This window comes from Oncorhynchus clarkii, chromosome 15 (assembly GCF_045791955.1).
Source record: "Oncorhynchus clarkii lewisi isolate Uvic-CL-2024 chromosome 15, UVic_Ocla_1.0, whole genome shotgun sequence".
NCBI lineage: Eukaryota > Metazoa > Chordata > Actinopteri > Salmoniformes > Salmonidae > Oncorhynchus > Oncorhynchus clarkii.
Window position 1 is genome coordinate 16,440,381 of NC_092161.1, and position 19,407 is coordinate 16,459,787.

General features: G+C 45.1%; 1 protein-coding gene across 3 annotated transcripts in view; it reads right to left on the reverse strand.

The window, feature by feature from the left end:
- The window catches only part of LOC139366966 (phospholipid-transporting ATPase IB-like), a 99,061-nt gene that overhangs the window by 66,862 nt on the left and 12,792 nt on the right, over positions 1-19,407 (reverse strand). For 2 of the 3 annotated variants that reach the window (XM_071104776.1, XM_071104775.1), the window contains exons 2-14: positions 17,613-17,757; positions 11,976-12,075; positions 11,655-11,753; positions 11,355-11,400; positions 11,172-11,212; positions 10,442-10,515; positions 10,184-10,253; positions 9,941-10,068; positions 1,092-1,203; positions 747-915; positions 433-560; positions 266-343; positions 27-160 (exon numbers count right to left, since the gene is read on the reverse strand). In XM_071104776.1, the coding sequence (XP_070960877.1) occupies positions 27-160; positions 266-343; positions 433-560; positions 747-915; positions 1,092-1,203; positions 9,941-10,068; positions 10,184-10,253; positions 10,442-10,515; positions 11,172-11,212; positions 11,355-11,400; positions 11,655-11,753; positions 11,976-12,075; positions 17,613-17,757 (1,324 nt within the window). Of the gene's footprint in view, positions 1-26; positions 161-265; positions 344-432; positions 561-746; positions 916-1,091; positions 1,204-9,940; positions 10,069-10,183; positions 10,254-10,441; positions 10,516-11,171; positions 11,213-11,354; positions 11,401-11,654; positions 11,754-11,975; positions 12,076-17,612; positions 17,758-18,411; positions 18,594-19,407 lie in introns of those variants that run through there. The other variant, XM_071104777.1, reaches the window with a different exon arrangement.

Here is a 19,407-nt window from a genome sequence, read left to right on the forward strand (position 1 = left end):
GTGAAGAATAAGAGGAGGTCACTGACCTGAAGTCCTCTATGGAACGATCAACATCCAGGTCAGGGAAGTGGCCGTATGTGATCCCAGCGATGGTACACTTCTTAAAGTGCATGACGTTACAGGTGAGAGTTCCTGTCTTATCAGAAAACAGATACTTCACCTGGGAGAGGGGGAAAAGGAAGGATATCAGTTCACAACAGGAATCAACTCTGATTGGTTGAGCTCGGATGTGAACATGATAAAGATTGGTAGAGTCCATCCTCACCTGACCCAGTTCTTCGTTGAGATTGGACGTTCGAGCCATGGCGGGTGTGTCTGTCTCCGCGTAGTACATCTCCACATCCTGACACCAAACACAGAGAAGTTGGATGAAAGACATCTAAAGACAGCCAAACGCTCTCTAAACACACCCGAGCCTGCGTCCGTGCATACCCAGTTGATGAAGAGTGCCTGTGTGAACTTGACGACCTCCAGAGTGACCAGCAGGCTGATGGGGATGAGGTTGTTGTAGAGGATGATGAACGTCAGCAGGTTATACCAAAAGTTAGTGGAGATGTCACCTGTAGACACACACACACACACACGGTTGTATGGAAGAAGAATAAATGACTACAGCATGTGTGTGTCCAGGGGTGCGTGTGTCCAGGGGTGCGTGTGTCCAGGGGTGCGTGTGTCCAGGGGTGCGTGTGTCCAGGGGTGCGTGTGTCCAGGGGTGCGTGTGTCCAGGGGTGCGTGTGTAATCTCACCGGCGCGTGACAGGTACCAGCAGGCCTCCTCAGTGTGTTGTTTGTTCCAGATGGAGGCTCCTATAGAGCTCACTAGCGCCATCACCAGGAGGATGCAGAACAGCACCAGGATCTGGACGTTGGTCACCCGCTCCACGTTAGAACGCTTCAGAGGGGCCTTGGTTGAGTTCTGGAAGGAACATTCATCACATTATTACATCCTTCATGTGGAACTACAGAACACCCTAAATGGCACAGAGTTCAGGAACTCAGTCGACCGCTATGGAGGAAGAACCGCAAACTCTACAGCCTTCATTAGAGTATTAGAGTTTAGATTTGCTTGTTCCAAGGCTTGAAATGTCTCACCTGCATCAGTTTGGAGTCATGTCCAGTGTAGACTATAATACCCACAACCCATTGTGTGTTCCTGAGCTGGGCACCTCGCAGCAGCACCTGGTCAGGACCCAGAGGAACCGCACTGGAAAGAGAACAGTGACGAGCAGGTGGAGGTTCAAAATGATGCAATCCTATGTTAGGTGTGTGTTCAGAGAGAGAGAGAGAGAGAGAGAGGCAGTCATGCAGACGAACAGCTCCTGACTTCTGGTTGCTAAGAGTGAGATTAACAAGATTAAATTAGCAAAACATATATATAGGTAATCAAATTGTACAACTGAAGATCAACACAGGAGGAAAAGATTGACAGAGTGAGTAAACAAACTAAATTCAACGCAGCAGCAGTGACTGAGATACTCCTTACCCCCCATACCGACCACCCCCCATACCGACCACCCCCCATACCGACCACCCCCCATACCGAACCCCCCATACCAACCACCCCCCATACCGACCACCCCCCATACCGACCACCCCCCATACCGAACCCCCCATACCAACCACCCCCCATACCGACCACCCCCCCATACCAACCACCCCCCATACCGACCACCCCCCATACCGACCACCCCCCATACCGAACCCCCCATACCAACCACCCCCCATACCGACCACTCCCCCCATACCGACCACCCCCCATACCGACCACCCCCCCATACCGACCACCCCCCCATACCGACCACCCCCCCATACCGACCACCCCCCCATACCGAACCCCCCATACCGACCACCCCCCATACCGACCACCCCCCCATACCGACCACCCCCCATACCGACCACCCCCCCATACCGACCACCCCCCCATACCGACCACCCCCCCATACCGAACCCCCCATACCGACCACCCCCCCATACCGACCCCCCCATACCGACCACCCCCCATACCGACCACCCCCCCATACCGACCACCCCCCCATACCGACCACCCCCCCATACCGACCACCCCCCCATACCGAACCCCCCATACCGACCACTCCCCCCATACCGACCACCCCCCCATACCGACCACCCCCCCATACCAACCACCCCCCCATACCAACCACCCCCCCATACCGACCACCCCCCCATACCGACCACCCCCCCATACCGACCACCCCCCCATACCGACCACCCCCCCATACCGACCACCCCCCCATACCGACCACCCCCCCATACCGACCACCCCCCCATACCGACCACCCCCCCATACCAACCACCCCCCCATACCGACCACCCCTTATCCACACCCCCAGTCAACAGGGAGGCTCACATGGGGACACTCACATGGGGACACAGCTCTATGGAACCCCTGACACACCCCTCACAGTACCCAGACCCTGTGTACCCCAGCCCCAGACACACCCCTCACTGTACCCAGCCCCAGACCAAGCCGTAAACCCACTATTCTGGTAAAACTCACTGAGGGGGTCATCCTCAGTGACTCAAATGGGAAATTCATCCAAGAGGATAAACTCCCCCTATTTTCCCCCACCACAAGGTGTCCAAAATATGGATGCACTCCACATCCTGTCCAGCCTGACTTTGGCATACCAGGCCACATTATTATTCACACCGGCACCAACAACCTGCGAGAGGAGCAGGAGAGAGTAGGCAGCCTGGTCAACAGAGTAGCAGAGAGGGCCTCTGAGTGGTTCCCCAACATCACCATCTCCACTCTGCTGCCCCGCAAAGACTTTCATCCCGTATACCATTCAGGAGGTCAATGCTGACATCACCAGAGGGTGTGGCCTACTCACGAACGTGTACGTTGCTCACCACCCCAACAATCACCCCAAAGCACCTGCATGACCACTCCCACCTGAGGAAGCAGACGTATACCATGTTTGCCAAGTCTCTAAAGCAAGTGGCACTTGCCCCCCCTGCCCAGACCTGGCTCCCCTCCCCTCCACAGGGCCCAACAGCAGGACCAGCGCAGCTACGCAGAGACCCCAGAGGACAGGATAACTCTGTAGGTTTGAGTGAGATTAAACAGCTCCTCCAATACATCGGCACTGAACACACACAGCTACTGTACTAAAAGTTTACTTGTTCAATGAATAGTTACTGTATTTCTGTTATCCTGTTTATTACTCTGAACAACTCAGTAGTTAGTAGTTACTGTATTTCTGTTATTCTGTTTATTACTCTGAACAACTCAGTAGTTAGTAGTTACTGTATTTCTGTTATTCTGTTTATTACTCTGAACAACTCAGTAGTTCCTGTATTTCTGTTATCCTGTTTATTACTATGAACAACTCAGTAGTTACTGTATTTCTGTTGTCCTGTTTATTACTCTGAACAACTCAGTAGTTAGTAGTTACTGTATTTCTGTTATTCTGTTTATTACTCTGAACAACTCAGTAGTTAGTAGTTACTGTATTTCTGTTATTCTGTTTATTACTCTGAACAACTCAGTAGTTAGTAGTTACTGTATTTCTGTTATTCTGTTTATTACTCTGAACAACTCAGTAGTTACTGTATTTCTGTTATTCTGTTTATTACTCTGAACAACTCAGTAGTTACTGTATTTCTGTTATTCTGTTTATTACTCTGAACAACTCAGTAGTTACTGTATTTCTGTTATCCTGTTTATTACTCTGAACAACTCAGTAGTTAGTAGTTACTGTATTTCTGTTATCCTGTTTATTACTCTGAACAACTCAGTAGTTAGTAGTTACTGTATTTCTGTTATTCTGTTTATTACTCTGAACAACTCAGTAGTTCCTGTATTTCTGTTATCCTGTTTATTACTCTGAACAACTCAGTAGTTAGTAGTTACTGTATTTCTGTTATTCTGTTTATTACTCTGAACAACTCAGTAGTTAGTAGTTACTGTATTTCTGTTATTCTGTTTATTACTCTGAACAACTCAGTAGTTACTGTATTTCTGTTATTCTGTTTATTACTCTGAACAACTCAGTAGTTACTGTATTTCTGTTATTCTGTTTATTACTCTGAACAACTCAGTAGTTACTGTATTTCTGTTATCCTGTTTATTACTCTGAACAACTCAGTAGTTAGTAGTTACTGTATTTCTGTTATTCTGTTTATTACTCTGAACAACTCAGTAGTTACTGTATTTCTGTTATCCTGTTTATTACTCTGAACAACTCAGTAGTCAGTAGTTACTGTATTTCTGTTGTCCTGTTTATTACTCTGAACAACTCAGTAGTTAGTAGTTACTGTATTTCTGTTATTCTGTTTATTACTCTGAACAACTCAGTAGTTAGTAGTTACTGTATTTCTGTTATTCTGTTTATTACTCTGAACAACTCAGTAGTTAGTAGTTACTGTATTTCTGTTATTCTGTTTATTACTCTGAACAACTCAGTAGTTACTGTATTTCTGTTATTCTGTTTATTACTCTGAACAACTCAGTAGTTACTGTATTTCTGTTATTCTGTTTATTACTCTGAACAACTCAGTAGTTACTGTATTTCTGTTGTCCTGTTTATTACTCTGAACAACTCAGTAGTCAGTAGTTACTGTATTTCTGTTGTCCTGTTTATTACTCTGAACAACTCAGTAGTTAGTAGTTACTGTATTTCTGTTATTCTGTTTATTACTCTGAACAACTCAGTGGTTAGTAGTTACTGTATTTCTGTTAATTACTCTGAACAACTCAGTAGTTAGTAGTTACTGTATTTCTGTTTATTACTCTGAACAACTCAGTAGTTACTGTATTTCTGTTGTCCTGTTTATTACTCTGAACAACTCAGTAGTCAGTAGTTACTGTATTTCTGTTATCCTGTTTATTACTCTGAACAACTCAGTAGTTAGTAGTTACTGTATTTCTGTTATTCTGTTTATTACTCTAAACAACTCAGTAGTTACTGTATTTCTGTTATCCTGTTTATTACTCTGAACAACTCAGTAGTTAGTAGTTACTGTATTTCTGTTATTCTGTTTATTACTCTGAACAACTCAGTAGTTAGTAGTTACTGTATTTCTGTTTATTACTCTGAACAACTCAGTAGTTAGTAGTTACTGTATTTCTGTTATCCTGTTTATTACTCTGAACAACTCAGTAGTTAGAAGTTACTGTATTTCTGAATGTGTTATTCTTTCTTTTTGCAACATGAAAACATTCAGGGCTGAAGAGTTTTGCACAGGAGTTTAAATCCAATGTTAAAGACGTTGATGTCATCATTCTGCAGGAGACATGGAGTAAGGCAGACATTGTCACTAACTGTCCCACAGGCTACAGAGAGGTCATTGTGCCGTCACAGAAACACAGCTCTGTCAATAGAGGCAGAGACTCCGGAGGATTGATCATTTTCTACAAATCCCAACTACAAAATCTAATTGATCCCCTAAATATCACATTTGGCTCAAACTGTAAAAAAGAACTTGTACTGACAGAAAAATATGTGTTCTTTGCGCAATATATAACCCCCCTCAGAATCCCCATATTACTCAGAGGAGATCCCCCCCCCCCCTCAGAATCCCCATATTACTCAGAGGAGATCCCCCCCCCCCCTCAGAATCCCCATATTACTCAGAGGAGATCTCTCCCCCCCCCCCCTCAGAATCCCCATATTACTCAGAGGAGATCTTCCCCCCCCTCAGAATCCCCATATTACTCAGAAGAGATCTCTCCCCCCCCCCCCCCCCCTCAGAATCCCCATATTACTCAGAGGAGATCTTCCCCCCTCCCTCAGAATTCCCATATTACTCAGAGGAGATCTCCCCCCCCCCCCCCCCCCCCCCCTCAGAATCCCCATATTACTCAGAGGAGATCTCCCCCCCTCAGAATCCCCATATTACTCAGAGGAGATCTTCCCCACCCTTGAGGCGTGCCATTTGCGAACAGTTAGAGACACAAATGCGAACACAGGAAAACTACCTGATCTAACGAGCACATGAGGGGGACAGCTTTATTACAGGCCATAGTGTCTCTAACTGTCTTCATCTCCCCCCATAGAAACAACAGTGACAGACCACATGAGGGGACAGCTTTATTACAGGCCATAGTGTCTCTAACTGTTTTCATCTCCCCCATAGAAACAGTGACAGCACCGTCAACAACAACGGAAGGGATCTGTTGCAGTTCTGTAGAAGCCTGGGTCTGTACTTTGTCAATGGTAGGCTACGGGGGGACTCTTTGGGGAGATTCACCTACTGCTCACCTCTTGGCCACAGTACAGTAGACAATATGATTACAGACATTGACCCTTCCTCTCTCAGCTCATTCACCATAAAGCCACTAACACCTCTGTCTGATCACAGCCAAATTACGTTGTTCCTCAAAATAACAGACATGGAAACAACCACACATTCACAGCCCAGTCAGCTGTACAACATCAGACATTCACAGCCCAATAAGCTGTACAACATCAGACATTCACAGCCCAGTAAGCTGTACAACATCAGACAATCACAGCCCAGTAAGCTGTACAACATCAGACATTCACAGCCCAGTAAGCTGTACAACATCAGACATTCACAGCCCAGTAAGCTGTACAACATCAGACATTCACAGCCCAGTAAGCTGTACAACATCAGACATTCACAGCCCAGTAAGCTGTACAACATCAGACATTCACAGCCCAGTAAGCTGTACAACATCAGACATTCACAGCCCAGTAAGCTGTACAACATCAGACATTCACAGCCCAGTAAGCTGTACAACATCAGACATTCACAGCCCAGTAAGCTGTACAACATCAGACAATCACAGCCCAGTAAGCTGTACAACATCAGACATTCACAGCCCAGTAAGCTGTACAACATCAGACATTCACAGCCCAGTAAGCTGTACAACATCAGACAATCACAGCCCAGTAAGCTGTACAACATCAGACATTCACAGCCCAGTAAGCTGTACAACATCAGACATTCACAGCCCAGTAAGCTGTACAACATCAGACATTCACAGCCCAGTAAGCTGTACAACAGACATTCACAGCCCAGTAAGCTGTACAACATCAGACATTCACAGCCCAGTAAGCTGTACAACATCAGACATTCACAGCCCAGTAAGCTGTACAACATCAGACATTCACAGCCCAGTAAGCTGTACAACATCAGACATTCACAGCCCAGTAAGCTGTACAACATCAGACATTCATACAGATGGGCCCAAAACAGCACAGAAGAATACCAGAAAGCAACTTGTAACCAAAATATCCAGACACTCTTAGATAACTCTCTGAATAGCACATCCACTCACAGTAAAGAAGGCATCAATATGGCAGTAGAAAACATCAACTATATATTCAGACCACATCCACTCACAGTAAAGAAGGCATCAATATGGCAGTAGAAGACATCAACTATATATTCAGACCACATCCACTCACAGTAAAGAAGGCATCAATATGGCAGTAGAAGACATCAACTATATATTCAGACCACATCCACTCACAGTAAAGAAGGCATCAATATGGCAGTAGAAGACATCAACTATATATTCAGACCACATCCACTCACAGTAAAGAAGGCATCAATATGGCAGTAGAAGACATCAACTATATATTCAGACCACATCCACTCACAGTAAAGAAGGCATCAATATGGCAGTACAAAACATCAACTATATATTCAGACCACATCCACTCACAGTAAAGAAGGCATCAATATGGCAGTAGAAGACATCAACTATATATTCAGACCACATCCACTCACAGTAAAGAAGGCATCAATATGGCAGTAGAAGACATCAACTATATATTCAGACCACATTCACTCACAGTAAAGAAGGCATCAATATGGCAGTAGAAGACATCAACTATATATTCAGACCACATTCACTCACAGTAAAGAAGGCATCAATATGGCAGTAGAAAACATCAACTATATATTCAGACCACATTCACTCACAGTAAAGAAGGCATCAATATGGCAGTAGAAAACATCAACTATATATTCAGACCACATTCACTCACAGTAAAGAAGGCATCAATATGGCAGTAGAAAACATCAACTATATATTCAGACCACATCCACTCACAGTAAAGAAGGCATCAATATGGCAGTAGAAGACATCAACTATATATTCAGACCACATTCACTCACAGTAAAGAAGGCATCAATATGGCAGTAGAAGACATCAACTATATATTCAGACCACATCCACTCACAGTAAAGAAGGCATCAATATGGCAGTAGAAGACATCAACTATATATTCAGACCACATCCACTCACAGTAAAGAAGGCATCAATATGGCAGTAGAAAACATCAACTATATATTCAGACCACATTCACTCACAGTAAAGAAGGCATCAATATGGCAGTAGAAGACATCAACTATATATTCAGACCACATTCACTCACAGTAAAGAAGGCATCAATATGGCAGTAGAAGACATCAACTATATATTCAGACCACATTCACTCACAGTAAAGAAGGCATCAATATGGCAGTAGAAAACATCAACTATATATTCAGGCAAACAGCAAAAGAAGCACAACTGAAATTGATTAAAAAAACGAACCAAAAAAAGACCACAGATGACAACTGGATTGATGCAGATTATAATTTTACAAGGAGAAAAACAAAAGCACAGAGACCCAAATAATTATGAATTATGCCTTAATTACTGTGAGACTTTAAAACTCTATAAAAGTACACTCAGAACCAAAAAAAGCACAGTACAACAGCAATCATCTGACAGTGAGGAGTCCATAAACACAAACAACTTCTGGCAAAATTGGAATTAGCGATAGAAAATGGAGAGATATGGACGACCCATTTACAACACTGTTCACATTGATGCAAACGCAGAACAATGCCAAATTCATGAGAAGTTTAATGGACTAGAAAAATCTATAAAGGACAATCAAAATCCACTGGACTCCCCAATTACTGACCAGGAGCTCTCTAAGAAACTTCAGGCTCTCAAATTTAAAAAACCATGCGGACCTGATGGAGTCCTAAATGAGATGCTCAAACTCACTAGTGCAAAATTTCAACTGGCTATATTAAAACGGTTTCATTTGATCCTGAGTGTAGGTTATTTCCCTGACACCTGGAATCAAGGACTCATAACCCCAATCTTAAAGAATGGAGACAAATTTGACCACAAATTTGAGCACATGGCCTACAGCAGAGCCTGGGCCTGCTAGAGCAGTACTGCCAGACCTGGGCCCTGGCAGTAAACCCCCACAGCAGATGGCCTACAGCAGAGCCTGGGCCTGCTAGAGCAGTACTGCCAGACCTGGGCCCTGGCAGTAAACCCCCACAGCAGATGGCCTACAGCAGAGCCTGGGCCTGCTAGAGCAGTACTGCCAGACCTGGGCCCTGGCAGTAAACCCCCACAGCACATGGCCTACAGCAGAGCCTGGGCCTGCTAGAGCAGTACTGCCAGACCTGGGCCCTGGCAGTAAACCCCCACAGCACATGGCCTACAGCAGAGCCTGGGCCTGCTAGAGCAGTACTGCCAGACCTGGGCCCTGGCAGTAAACCCCCACAGCAGATGGCCTACAGCAGAGCCTGGGCCTGCTAGAGCAGTACTGCCAGACCTGGGCCCTGGCAGTAAACCCCCACAGCAGATGGCCTACAGCAGAGCCTGGGCCTGCTAGAGCAGTACTGCCAGACCTGGGCCCTGGCAGTAAACCCCCACAGCAGATGGCCTACAGCAGAGCCTGGGCCTGCTAGAGCAGTACTGCCAGACCTGGGCCCTGGCAGTAAACCCCCACAGCAGATGGCCTACAGCAGAGCCTGGGCCTGCTAGAGCAGTACTGCCAGACCTGGGCCCTGGCAGTAAACCCCCACAGCAGATGGCCTACAGCAGAGCCTGGGCCTGCTAGAGCAGTACTGCCAGACCTGGGCCCTGGCAGTAAACCCCCAAAATAATATAAATATAAGAGAGAGAGCGAAAGAGCGAGAGAGATCAGTACTTTTGGTTGTCCAGGCGTAGAGTCCCAGTGAAGTCATACAGGTGTCTGTTGGGCTCTTCACACTCCAGACGGCCAGAAAGACCCATCAGCTCCTCCAGAGACTGGAGACCAGCTGTGAGAGGGAGACCCTGAAATACACACACACACCCTGTTAGAGTAGGTACACACACACAGTCCAATCACCAGCTCCTCCTCCGGAGGTCGATAAAGCACAGCGTTGGAGTCATTCCGCACGCGTCTCACCTGTCTGATTTTCAGGTTGGTTTCTCCGTCCAGGTTGGAGGTCTCAGTATAACACATGGCCTGAGGCTCACTGTGGAGAGAGATGGAGTCCAACTTTACCACAACATTCATCTATGCGGTCAAATGACAATATTGAATCATTGATCAAACATAATGGTGACAACCCTCAATGCCTCCCCTATTACTAGCCTGACAACACTGATCAAACACCACTTTAACTAACACTGACCACACAAAAACACAAGACCGCAAACCAACCTGGAGGACACTATGACCATGTCAGCTGGAAGATGCTGCCCATTGGTCACCTTCACTATGTCTCCTACTGCCACCTTGTGGCCAGGACACAGAAATGCAACAGCATGAGGTGAGAATGACATTGAAAATGGATGGGGGGGAAGAGAGAGAGAGATGCAAGATAAAGTGAGTCAGGGGAATAGAAAGAGAGAGAGAGGGAGGGATGGTGGAGAGAGGGAGGGATGATGGAGAGAGGGAGGGATGATGGAGAGAGGGAGGGATGGTGGAGAGAGGGAGAGATGGTGGAGAGAGGGAGAGATGGTGGAGAGAGGGAGAGATGGTGGAGAGAGGGAGGGATGGTGGAGAGAGGGAGAGATGGTGGAGAGAGGGAGAGATGGTGGAGAGAGGGAGAGATGGTGGAGAGAGGGAGGGATGGTGGAGAGAGGGAGGGATGGTGGAGAGAGGGAGGGATGATGGAGAGAGGGAGAGAGAAAGTGAAAGTGAGCAGCAAGTAGCTTTACTGTGGATGTTTAAGTCTGACGCGTCCCTCGGTCAGAGCAAGCTCAGCATTAGATAGAAAGGATACTCAACAACGTGAAGAAAAATGCCAGAGAACATTCTGGAGAGGTACAGAATGAGCCATGCAGTCTTAGTTAGGACATTTTCCATGTTCAGGTGTGTTGTGGAAAGTGTGAGCTCCATCTGTAACCACTAGTCAGACAGGCTGTTGAGAGGATGAGGGTAATGGTACCTGTTTCCATATGATAGTCTGCCAGGCTCCATTCCTCAGAACTGAGACACAATGACAACAGAGCTGTTAGCCTAAACATGTCATATACTGCTGCTCTTTCCTAAAGCACAACTGTCTATTCCCATAAACTACATGGAATTCACTCATGAAACTGACTAGCACGGCGTCACACATGTCCAATACCTGTGGTCTTTTTCTTGTTGACTGTGTTGTCTGCCTTGTGTCTTTGCTGTAAAGAGACAGAGGGGGGTGTGAGCTCCTTACCAGTCTCCCTCCCTTTTTCTTTCACATTAGATGCACAAGAATGGCACTGTGCCGGCTAAGCAATTGTTTTGGAACAGAGGTGGAGATTTATAAACTCTGCAGGGTGTTGTTCCACAGCGGAGGAGTTGACCTGTGACTGCTGACCCATGACTGCTGACCCGTGACTGCTGACCCGTGACTGCTGACCCGTGACTGCTGACCTGTGTCCGTCCTACTTACATAGTCCTCTATGATCTCTTTGATCCCAGCCACAGTGAGGATGAAGATGAGTGGTACCAGAGTGGTGTAGCGACCCGTAGGAGACACATCAGGGATTTGCTGAGAGGAAGAGCGCAGAGACAATGTTGAAGAAACGCTGACGGTTTGGTTAGACACGGTCAGGTTGTCAGTGCAGGTTACAGATAGAAATGTAATGGATAGAGCTGATTTGTTTCATAGTTCTACTCCACAGAGAATCATATCTTGTCAACACATTTCTATCTGAATGCTCCAGGACGTTGCTCCCTCCAGAGTAAACCACATGTACTGGGCGTGGCCTACCTGCATCAGGGCGATGAAGAGGAAGAAGGCATTGGCGGCCCGGCGGATCTGCTCGTACAGGAAACGAGGCAGGAAGGTGAGCACGCCGTACTTAGTGGTACTGAGAAGGAGGAGAAGTAGGAGGAGGGGGGATACATGTACAACACAGGGTTAGTCACCACGGTAATGAAACACACATACGCACACCAAAAAAGTAATCCCCCTTGGGCTGTGAGTATACTGTAGACAAAAATAGGGAGTTTGATTTGACTTTCTCGATGTTCTCCAAGGTAACACAGAGGTAACACAGAGGTAGTCACTAGAGTTTAAATCCCTTCTTCAAAACATTCTTCAAAAATCTCTACTAAAATGATCGATGCACATGAAACCCCATTACAGAGACAACACAATTAGACTCAAAATGTCCTATGGCGGTGAAATGGGAATATTTAAGATGAATAACGTTAATATTCAGTTAATAGTAATTAACAATTAGCATATTTATGTTTTCCCTTTTCTGTAATGCACATGATTTCCAGTGTTCTATTTGTGACTCATTTGTGTACTGACTGATGGTCACTAGACCGGATCTCCTGGATTGTTCTCATATCGTTAACAGTGAATGACGTGAGAGCTCCTGAAGGTGTAAGGACCGAGGACACACTGATTCTTATAGTGTTGATGACAATATGAATACTGTGTGATTCTGTAGCAGCAGGCAACGACAGTGCCTTCTGTTTTGACTTGGTACAATCCTCTCAGGCTGATGTTTAGAGAACATTGAGTGGTGTCTGGTTAGAAGAGAAAAGGGCCCGTCTCCAGGAGCTGCATGTTGCAACTTGCAATTGAACTGAAATGATTTCGGTCTGTTTTCAATGGCTGCCCTCCTTCTTGTTCAACTGGAAATTCCTGTTACAGGCAGCAAAACATTACCGGATCAGGCAGCACTTTACTATAGCTAGCATTATAACATGGCTACAACACTGTCATGACACACATTTAGACCGGATGGATATATTATAGCTGGTTATGACACCTACATAAGAGAGTGTCAAAACCCACAAAACCCACCACACAAGGAAAGACATTCCATTACACCATAGCCTGCATGTCAACAGTATGTTCATGTTATTTTAACATGTTCTGAAATGTGAGAATACCCCAAGCCCACAGGCCCGTCTCTGGTGGTCTGGAAAAGGATTTTCTCGGCGTGGCCCTTAAAAAAAATGGTCTCCCTGCAACAAGCCCACAGTCACACACAAAGACCAGGATATCAAATAGCAGACGCAACGGCTGAACCGGATACAGACACACACACACACACACACACACACGTGCAAGCACACACGCACACACACACGTGTAAACACACGCACACACACACACACACACGTGTAAACACACGCACACGTGTAAACACACACACACACACACACGCACACGTGTAAACACACGCGCACACACCCCTTCTTCTGGTACCACAGTGTGTTGCGATAAGCACATCTGACCCACACATTAAAGCTGCTTATATCTCATCTAACAGACAAATGGTGAAGTGTATTGTCTTAGTCCAAGTTAAGTGACACAGGATGGTCATAATGAATTATGACATTTGCCATAAAGAGTATTTTATACAAGTTATTTAAAATATGATGGAAAAAAAACATGACCGTAAAGAATTCATTACAACAACAAAGGACATAAGAAACAAACTTTCAAACAAAAGGAAACTTCTTGTCAGTGAAAAAAAAACATTTGAATAAATGCAGGTCTCATAACCAGCCATAAAATAACACAATATATGTCACAGGTGTAAACATATGGGTCATGACAGTGTTTTGACCATTTATGACAGGTTATGACAAGTTATGTCAGCTGTTATGACACATTATGACATGGTTATGACCGCGGCATAACATGTTATGGCGTTGGGTGTCAAGTAAAGTGTTACCAAGGATCTATTATGGGCTGCACACCTTCACACTCCTGCAAATGGACCGAACCTCACTGTTCAAAGCTTTATATTTAGACCAAACATCCTAAATAGGGGTGTATGAGGCCTTGGAAGGCTCACCTTGTCAGTCAATCACCTGTATGGCTCAGACAACAGCAATTATTAGCATTGATAATAGCCAACAACTGTAAGAGTTTTTTGAGAGACAAACATAACTACCAGCTTTCCCTTCAGGGCCCGTCGTTATCCTGGCCAATATAGCTAAGTCAAGGGTGTGTTTATGTGTACGTTTGTGTGTAAGAGAGTATCTAAATCCTCCATCACATGTAAATCTCCTTGGAGACGAGCCCACAGTCACACACAAAGACCAGGACATCAAATAGCAGACATAACAGCACCTGCTGACCCAGATACACACACCTTCTTCTGGTACCTCAGTGTGTTCATACCTCATCCGATTCACACGTTAAACCTGCTTATATCTAATCTAACAGACAAATGATACCACACACACAGTTCTGTCATAAAGTAGTTGGTTGCTAGTGGAAAAATGTTTGTTTATAATGTGGCCATGTAATTGCTGTGATGGTATCAGGGCAGTTTATGGTTGTGGTAATTACAGTATATTGAGATGTAACAGATCTAAGGTGGTTGTCTGAGTGTTACTGTGGTTACTGTGTTTGTTAATGAGTTATGATTGCGCCTAGAGACTGATGTATGGTCCGTTTTTACATTTCTTCCCTAATGGTTAAGGTTAGGAAACTGTTGAGTTCAAGCTGATCCTAGAGCAGTGTCTAGGGACAACATCTACGCCAACTATTCGTTGACGGTGGTTGTGTTGCTGTGGCAACTGATTGATAGGTGGAGGAGATTTTCACTCAAGCACAGGGACAATGGGACACAGATACACAGGGACACAATACCTCAATTACCTGGACTAACCGGTGGCCCGCACATCGACTCACTATTGTTATTTTACTGCTGCCTTTAATTATGTTAAGTTAAAAAAAAAATGTTTAAAAAGTATCTATTTTTTTCTTAAAAACTTCTTAGAGCACTGTTGGTTAAGGGCTTGTAAGTAAGCAATTCACTGTAAGGTCTACACCGGTTGTATTCAGCACATGTGACAAATACAATTTGATTTGACTCAGGGACGTGAAGAAAACATGTAGTGAAGGCAGAAAAGAGGTGGAAGAGGAAAACAGAAGAGGTGGAAGAGGAAAACAGAAGAGGTGGAAGAGGAAAACAGAAGAGGTGGAAGAGGAAAACAGAAGAGGTGGAAGAGGAAAACAGAAGAGGTGGAAGAGGAAAACAGAAGAGGTGGAAGAGGAAAACAGAAGAGGTTGAAGAGGAAAACAGAAGAGGTTGAAGAGGAAAACAGAAGAGGTGGAAGAGGAAAACAGAAGAGGTGGAAGAGGAAAACAGAAGAGGTGGAAGAGGAAAACAGAAGAGGTGGAAGAGGAAAACAGAAGAGGTTGAAGAGGAAAACAGAAGAGGTTGAAGAGGAAAACAGAAGAGGTTGAAGAGGAAAACAGAAGAGGTTGAAGAGGAAAACAGAAGAGGTTGAAGAGGAAAACAGAAGAGGTTGAAGAGGAAAACAGAAGAGGTGGAAGAGGAAAACAGAAGAGGTGGAAGAGGAAAACAGAAGAGGTGGAAGAGGAAAACAGAAGAGGTTGAAGAGGAAAACAGAAGAGGTGGAAGAGGAAAACAGAAGAGGTGGAAGAGGAAAACAGAAGAGGTGGAAGAGGAAAACAGAAGAGGTTGAAGAGGAAAACAGAAGAGGTGGAAGAGGAAAACAGAAGACGTGAGGGGATAAGAGCTATAGGAATTCAATCTCAGAGTAATCAATAGGACCAGTGAAGCACTAAAACACAAAACACAGACATACACAGGGCATGGCTCCAGAGACAGACTGTCCAATCACAGGCCAGTAAATGGCCTGGTGATCCAATGAGACAATTTGACGAAGGCCCACCTTAATCTCATTAACGGACCTGAAATAGGCCCCTTTCAGAGCAGAATTTAATCTCCTGACAGTGAAGACAGATCGGTGAGGTGTGTTTGCCGATTGCCCCACGTAACTAGGACCTGATGGATTCTATAGGCGGCAGGGTAATGTTCAGGAGGGCGTAGTCTCCTAAATGTTCCAGATAGAGTTGTAGGGCATATAAAGCCAACATGATTTCCTATTCTACATAACAGAGAAGCATAACTATTCTACAAAAGTTATATTTGAACATTCCGACATTGCTGCACACCACTATGCTGCACACCGTGCTGCACACCACTGTGCTGCACACCACTGTGCTGCACACCACTGTGCTGCACACCACTGAACTCAACCCTATATCTCCTCAAGCCAACATAAATACACTGAGGGGTAATAACAAATGTAAAACAATACATTGGTCTGCAAAGCTATACGACTCAACAGTTATAGCTCCAGTGTTGTCGTCACCATCGAATATGCAGCCGACAGCTGGGAGGGTGTTTGTAAAAGAGATTCCACACAAATGAAGAAGATTCCGTTTGGGCCCTACCCAGAACCCAACCCATGAGAGATAGCCACACACCAAATCATTAACCAACTGGTTGTGAATGTTTTCACTTTAGAGACTGGATTTGTTAAGGCCAGATCCTCTGCTTACCAGGGTTGGGAACAATTTAAATTCCAGGGAATTCAGAAGGTAAGCCAAATTCCAATTCCAATTTTTCCTAATTGAAAAGCATAGAAGATAATTGTAATTTCAGAGTACTTCCTGAATTGAAGGAATGAGTATCCATTTAAAAATGTAGTGTGAGAAGGTTGTTTGCTTCATCTGATCAGGACAGCACAGAGTAAAATGACCAGTGACCAGACCTGGATCATACTGTAGATCTTGTTAGATTTGGGGATATTTTTCCTGAGCAAAACAAATTTCTTTCAAACTTTGAATGGAACCTGTTCTATTCTATTTCATGCTAGACTACTAAATCTCTTCCATTACCATCTGAGGCAGTTCTATTAACTCTCTGTAGTTACCTTTCTTTCAGTGCCTGCTTTAAAAATACATGAGTCATTATCGATTAAAGGAATAGTTCACCCAAATTACAAAATTACACATTGGTTTCCTTACCCTGTAAGTAGTCTATGGACAAGGTATGACAGAAATCCATGATTTGGTTTAGTTTCCCAGGCACTGTTTTCACATGCTAACAATTTAGCATTTGTGGCACAAATCCCATTCAAGTCATGGGACCGATCATGTCCAAATCAACCGAAAATATCTTAAATTGATTGTGAAGCTCAACAAAAAACCTTAGATGTTTTGATATGATGCGCAAAAAAAAAGCTAAAATCGGTCACATGACAGTAGCCTAAATGTTCACGTGAAGCACTTTCCTCAGACCGACACTAACAGGGTAGTCCTAAAACAACAACCCGTTGATGCCTTTCTCCAATCATCGGAGGTCATTTAATACATAATTGATTATAATTTACAACCATAATTTACTGTTCCGTAAATGGCCCATTATCTCCTATAGCCTATCAATAATAAGACCATTGGGCAATCACAAAAACAATTGAACTAAAACAAAATAAAAAATAAAAAAACAAATTCATAAAAGTATCAACAAACTGTATTGTAGGCAATCATAATATCACAAACCGTCTGGAAAGGCAAACTTGATGATAAAGATGCTGTAGCCAGATTAAATTTTACCTGACATGGTTATCACAGAACTTGGTGTTCTGAGGTTGGTTGAGCAGAATCGTCCGCGCCGTGGCATCTGTGGGATCCGTCTGAGAAGTAGTCCCAGACATCTCATCATCTGCCTTGTGGTACCCGGCGGATGAGCAAGAGGGTCCTGCACGGTTCGATTGATGGGAGAAAGATAAGGCTAGGGTAAGTATGTGTGTGGGGGAGACAGAGACATACGAGACGTTGTTTACAGTTAAACCGCGGAGGGCATAAATAACAGGTAGGTAGGGCTAACTGTATTCTGATGTAAACTGGCGGAGTGGCGATCGATGTCAATGAATTCCCCCCTCCCCATTCCAAACAGCCACTCTTCTTTCAGTGCGCTCTCGCCTCGCTCGATGCTGTTGCACCATCACCAATACACACACAAGCCGCTCAACGCCCACGGGACCATCTGTATAGAATGTGCTGAGGGATGTACAATGTTCAAACAAACACCGTTGGTTTGACTCCTTTTATCGTTGCGGAAACCTTGTGTATTTGTTTATCTAACACAATTGGGGACTTGTTACATCGTCCTATGTGCGCACAGAGCACCTGCATTATCACCCAAGAGAACCTGAACCGACGCGGCATGAATCGCGCGGCACTGCTTCCATACTGGGTCACCCCTCTTTTGTGGTTGTCTCGTTTAAAATCAAGGCGAATCAGCACGACTCGCACACCCACTGAGCTTCGGAGGAACATTTTCTATCATCGCGCTAAATAACGGAGGGGGGAGTGAGAGGCAAGCAGTTCCGGACGTTGCGGAATAGTTTACCCAGCTGGCACAACGAGCCTCGGCGAGGACAGCTGGAGCACGCCTGTCACTCGTCTCCTTTCCCTCCGCCTCGCTGTTGAGTAAGCTCCCGAGTCCTGGTTGTGAGAATACCCCAAGCCCACAGACCTCCGCCGGCTCCGTTTCATCGGGCCGTCTCTGGCGGTTTAGAAAAGCCTTTTTCTCGGCATGGCCAATAAAAATTGCCTCCCTGCAACGCGGATTAAATGATGCTCCGAAACCAGACAACCGCCCCAGTCTCCCGCTAAGGCTTGACTACGGGTGTTCCCATCTGAGGGCGGGCTGAGGGCTCCGGATTTAAAGGGACAGTAGCCCCCTGAGCGAGGCTGGTATAGTGTCTGCTGTCTGGCATATTGTTTTGCAGGCTTGTTTTACCAGTTTATTTTACAATTGTAAGGGGACGCGTCATCCATCAAGAGATCACGTTCCTCAGTTTCCCACACTGTTTCCTGGGGCCTTATACAGTTCAGTCACCACATTCACTATTCAGGGCAGGCTATATGAAATCATAGCCACAAACTGCAATATTGGCCCTACTGCAGCTCAATTTCTAACAAATTTCAGGTTCTACTCCAAACTTCAATAGCAATACAATTGGCAATCAATTCTTACAAGATTGGGCCCTGTTTGGATCGCCTTGTGGGGCTGGAATTGAAAACATCCATCATTATTCCATCAATAATTCAGAAAAATAATACAAGGCAGCCGAGCTTTCCCTCTGTGTGCTAAGTTATTTCTGTGTGTAGCCTCTGTCAAATGACTAGGCTGAAATGGCCAGGTTGAAAGCAGAACAGATGGTCATTACAGCCCCTGATAGCATCAATATTCATACACATCCTGTTTTCCACTGGAATGGGGACAGGGACACATGTCTAGGAGGAGTGGAGATCACAGTAAGGTCTTGTTAGGCAGATCAGGTAAGCATCCAGCATGCAGGAAGGGTCATATGAACCACATACAGGTGTCACAGTGTGCGCA